Consider the following 5468-nt stretch of genomic DNA (forward strand, 5'->3'; position numbering starts at 1 on the left):
GGAGGGGTGGGCGGAGGGTGTGGAGAGTTAGGACTGGAGGGGGAAGATAACGAAATGTTGCGGATGACTGGGTTCCAAGTATTGCTGATTCTTAATCAGGTATCTCTATTGTAGTTGTTCTTGTTTTTCTTTATTTCTATGGCCTCGCGGATGAGTCTGGTTTTAAAATGTTTAATCCTCGCGATGACTCTTGATTTTTCGAATTCGATCGCATGTTCGGTGGCTTCGTGCTCCGCTGACTTTGAAGGGTAACCCAGTCGAATGGCCCGCTTGTGTTCTTCTATCCGAGTTTTGACCGGACGAACAGTCCAGCAACACCTTGTCCGGTAGTGTCCGCAAAATATCCACAGGGAAGAATGACGCCTCGGTAGCTTAACTGGCTAAAGCACTCGACCGGAAATCGGGGGATCCGGGTTCGAATCCCGGTCAAGGCGAATGATGTTTTCTCTGTGGATCTTTCGCACAATTGTGCATAGCGGGTGACTACCGTATAAGTTATCACCGTGGCTAGTACCGGTATACTTTAAAAAAACAAATCCTTCTGAGGATTGCCATGGACGTAATGTTACATCTTTCTATTTAATTGGCTTTGTATGCGTGAAGCCGTAATATTTCGCCCGTGGTACTTTTCCAGTTTACTGCTTGGTGGTTCTGTTTTTTTTCAAAAATCAAATCCTCGATGGAAAAAGAGTTCACTTTATGTCTTGAGGACGAAAAGTCCTCTGCAGCTACCGGCATCCTTCTTGGGCCACTTGGTGTGAAAACTCTTTTGCGGAAAGTACCGTTCGTTGAGGGTGAATTGACCCTTTCTGTCTTCCAGGATTTATAATGCTTTGCTTGGAACAATGCATTTTTTATGATTTCCATTTTTTAAATAGTTCAAATTGAGCGTATTAAAAAAATTATTATGCATGTTATGGCGGTACAGCATTTGTTGCAACTATTTTATTTTTCAAAAATAGTAGGTTTTCATTGTTAAATTATATTTTTAAAAATTAGCAATAAATGTGATTCAAATCATTCATAAAGAAGAGCAAAGTCCATTTTTATTGAAATGCACGTCGATATAAATATATTTTTGATGCTAAATCTTTTAAAAAATGTACGAATATAGTAAAAATGGCTGGATTTTTCAGTAGGGCTTTAAAATTAGCAGCCGCAACTCAAAGTGTCCCTCCATTACCCCTCTCACAATCTTTATCTGGCCCTGAATTTTGTTGATGAAAGGTGACGTCATGAGAGATATTTTTAACAGCCTACAGGTAAGGAATTGGTTTGTTAACCCTTTCGCGCCGAAAGCCGCACCTGTGCGGCGAGGATTTTCTTCCCTGAACAGCGAATGCCACACACCTGTGCGGCATGAATTTTCCTACCCTATCCAAAGAATGCCACGCCTGTGCGGCACAGGTCGAATAAAAGTGACCGTGACGGGCAGAATAGACCCACGGACGCGGTCGCTTCTCGAGATCCGCCTTAGCGCTAGCCCAGTCCCTTCTTCGGCCGCTCAGGTGGACCCTTTCCTAACCTCTCTCCACGCGGTCAACTACTGTTATTTTCAGTGTTATTTAAGAAAAATATTTGTTGCTTGCTTTTGAAATCCAGTGCTAGAAATGAATTCATCTTTTTTTGCTGACCACATTGAAAATTCAAACGGATTTCTAACGCTAATTTCAACGGAGTTATAGAACAGCGAGTAAATTTAATGAACACGTCTACATCACCGTTAGAACTTCGTTTAAAATTTCTGCTTGCTCAGAAAAAAGACAAAAAATTCATTTTGAATGCAAAGAAATCGATGCGAACAACAAATACTTGCATACATTTAACATTAATATTTTAGCCAGTTAATCGCGGACTCGTCCTAGGAAGGGGTTTTTAATCCTTCTAGGGTCTGGGACAGAGGCCGAAGGAAACGGATCGGCGCCCCACTGAGCTGGGTCCAAAATGGTTAGGGAGTGACCACTGCCTTCAGTCGACGCGAAAAAGCTTCGCACAGGGGAGTAAAGAAAACTTTCAAGAGACTCGTAATGAGGAAGAATTTCCCTCAACGAAGGTCCGGCGCAAAAGGGTTAATGACAGTCATGAATAAAAATAATTAAAATGAAATAAAAGGAAAATGCATTTGGTATGGTACAAACATACACTGGGTCACTCATTATTACAAAGTTCGAGGGCCTGAAAAACCAACATTTCGTAACAATGAATGCATGTAAATTAGACAACCAATTAACTGAGGAAATGGTGAAAGGAATCACTATTCTACGCGATGGGATAACAAAACAGCTAAAACTGATATTAAATCTCTAGGTGCAGAGGAAATACCCCCGCGTGTCCTCAAGGAGTTAGCTCCACAGAACACGCCTTACTTAGAGATATTATTCAAGAAGTCGCTATCTGAAGAAAATTTAGCACTAGACTGGAAAATTGCAAGCGTTACTCTGATATTCAGAAAGGGAAACAGACATGACCCAGGTATCCAATTTCTTTAACATTGGTTATAAGCAAGATACTTGAGCATATCGTCGTTAGCAATGTCATGACTTCCTTGGACAGACGTAACTTCCTCCATGACTGTCAGCTCGGATTCAGAAAAGGTATATCATGTGAAACACAGATCGCGCTCTTTCTTCACGTCGTTATAAAATCTGGTTGAATCGAAAAGACGAGTTGGCGCATAATTTCCAGATTTTAAGAATGCTTTCGATACGGTAACGCACAAAAAACTTTTATACAAATTGCAGTTTTGTGGATTAAACGAAACAGTTGTGAACTGGATAAGTGACTTTCTGAATGATAGTAAACAAAAAGTAGTCCTTGACGGAAGAATCAGCAGTACTTGGAACCCAGTCATCCGCAACATTTCGTTATCTTCCCCCTCCAGTCCTAACTCCTCACACCCTCTGCCCACCCCTCCAACCTGAAATATAAAAAAAAGCAGCAAAAAACAATCCCAGCATTATTCCCATGAAAAACTGACCAGCAGTCAGTCGGTCGCGAAACGTCGGGGCAATCTCCATTACGACCTGCGGCATACACCAGCATGTGACTTATTTTATAATCTTTTTCTGCCTTGCCTGTATAGTTTCAGAAAATAACATCCGTATCCAGATCCCGAACATCACTTTTGCGATGTCTCCTTGTAAGATCGCAATTTGACACTGTTTCTCGCAGAAAATAATTACGTGATACTTGCCAGGACTCTCCCTCTCCTACTCGAGTGATAGGGTGGGAATCGGCCTCATCCCTTCCCCCCTAAACGCCTCACGCAATCCATGGATGCCCCCAAACCTATGAAAACTATTGAAATGTTCATGCAGTTGACTCTCGTTATTACGAAGTTCACGGGACCGAAAAACCAGAGGTTTGCAATGACGAAATTTGTATGAATGTTTCTTGTAGGAATCGTTTAAAAAAAGTTTATTATATGCAAGATTAAATTACGCGCTAACACATGAAAACAAGAATATTCGTTTTAGTTTCTCCATACTACAGCTGTACAGTAGACTCTCGTTAATACTAACAACGTTATTACGAATTCCTCGTTATTATGAAAGTCTTGTTATTGCGAAGTAGCTACTAATGACGAATGGAAAGAAGCAAAAATTTCACGATACAGAAATTATATGCCATGCCAACAATTACTGGGACCGTGACGATGCAATGATGAAATGATGCAATTGAGGGTTGATAACATCTCGAATGCAATAATTCTTCGACATACGAACTAGATGCTTTCCCAGACATTGTTCGTAAGTTGATAAACCTATGTAGGGACCAACGATTTCCTTCACAACTCATCATATCTTCTATCCCTTGTCAATTTGAACACCCTCACACGACAGACGATCCTCCACAAGCATGCCCTATTCCTCTACCAAGTGATCAAATCCTAATTATACTGGAGGAAGAGTTCTCGGGTTTCCAGCCGGGTCCAAGGGTTTTACTGCACCGACGTTTCGAAGGCTAAGTCTGCCATCGTCTTCAGGGTGAATGGATTAGCCAAGAAGTGTCCGTCTTATATACCTTCGCATTGGGTTCAGGTGGGCTCTGATTGGTCGACGGTCGGGCCAATGCGTGTCCTCTCCCCCTTCAGTTTTTTCAGGGCTGATGTCCGCGCATTGCTCAGATGGAAGCCGGCGTCTCTGTTCATTTTTCTCTTCTCAAGTCTGATTTCCACTGCTTCCTTTACGACACGGTCCCAGTAATTATTGGCATGGCATATTATTTCTGTATCTTGAATTTTTTTTCTTTCCTTTCGTCATTAGGAGCGACTTCGTAATAACGAGGCATTCGTAATGACGTAATATTAACGAGAGTCTACTGTACAGCTTTAGTATGCAGCACTGCGTAACAGTCTCACCATTTTGGTGTCGCCCCAATTTACCGTATGTCGTGTAATCAAGTATTCTTGTGGATATTTTTTTCGACAGGAGTTCACGCTGGAGAGGCTGAGGGATTGTCACGTGCTGATCCACACGGGGGAGAGGGCGTTCCAGTGCGCCTCGTGTCCCAAGGCGTTCAGGACGAAGAGCGACCTCCGACTCCACACCCGATCCCACACCGGAGTCAAACCGTACGAATGCCGGGTGTGCGGGAAGCGCTTCTCGGTCTCGTCCAACCTGGGCCATCACATGAGGACGGTCCACGCCGGAGAACGGCCCTTCAGCTGCGACGCTTGCTCAAAGACCTTCACGTCCAAGGGCTCCCTCCAAAAGCACATGGAAACGCACTCGAGCGGCAAGGGGTTTTCGTACGCTCACAAGGAGAAGTCGCCAAAGTGATGTTCAGGATCTGGATGCGGATGTTATTTTCTTAAACTATATAGGTAAGGTAGAAAAAATTTCACGGCTTTCTTCCACATAGGCCCGGGTTCGAGAGATATTTGCATGTAAAGATTTCGCGCAGCATCAGTGCGCTTGAGTAAGCACTTCCTCTTAACTACGGCCGTGGCGGTGCGGTCTAGGGCGTTGGTCCTGTAAGCCATAGTTGGTGTCCCGGGTTCGAGTCCTAGCGCCGGCAATATTTTTTCTCTCTTCCAATTTTTGAAATCACTGTTATATTTTACCCCAATTCGTTTTAATTAGTTACTTCGCGATTTTTTAAATTTCATATCAATTTATGGATTTTAAACGAAACTCCGAATTGTACCTTACCACGCGAATTAGAGGACGTATATAAATACTTACGCGTGAATTTCCGTGTAATGTGCTCATCATGTGCACCGATGCACACCTCTGCCTCGCATCAATTAACCGATTGTACATCCATTCGTGAATCGTACCCCGGTTTTTGACGCGTGTGCCTCCACTTTCAATGCCTTTTTAACATCCCTGAAGCACCAGTATTTTCCAGCTTAAACATTTTTTTATTCAAAATTTCATTTCCACCAGGCATTCCCTCCATTAGATTTCTAACCGCCCACGCACTGTCTTCCCAACGAATCTAGATCTTTACAACAAAATGTCCTT

At 42.9% G+C, this 5468-nt stretch overlaps 1 protein-coding gene across 1 annotated transcript; it reads left to right on the top strand.

Annotated features, from left to right (window-relative positions):
* The first annotated feature begins 2463 nt into the window (after window positions 1-2463).
* LOC124158243 (protein krueppel-like) lies at window positions 2464-4781 on the top strand. The gene is made up of 2 exons (XM_046533433.1): window positions 2464-2472; window positions 4431-4781. Exons 1-2 carry the CDS (start codon window positions 2464-2466, stop codon window positions 4779-4781), a joined length of 360 nt encoding a protein of 119 aa, XP_046389389.1.
* The last annotated feature ends 687 nt before the right edge of the window (window positions 4782-5468 follow it).

The sequence above is a fragment of the Ischnura elegans genome, chromosome 4 (assembly GCF_921293095.1).
Source record: "Ischnura elegans chromosome 4, ioIscEleg1.1, whole genome shotgun sequence".
Taxonomy (NCBI): Eukaryota; Metazoa; Arthropoda; class Insecta; order Odonata; family Coenagrionidae; genus Ischnura; species Ischnura elegans.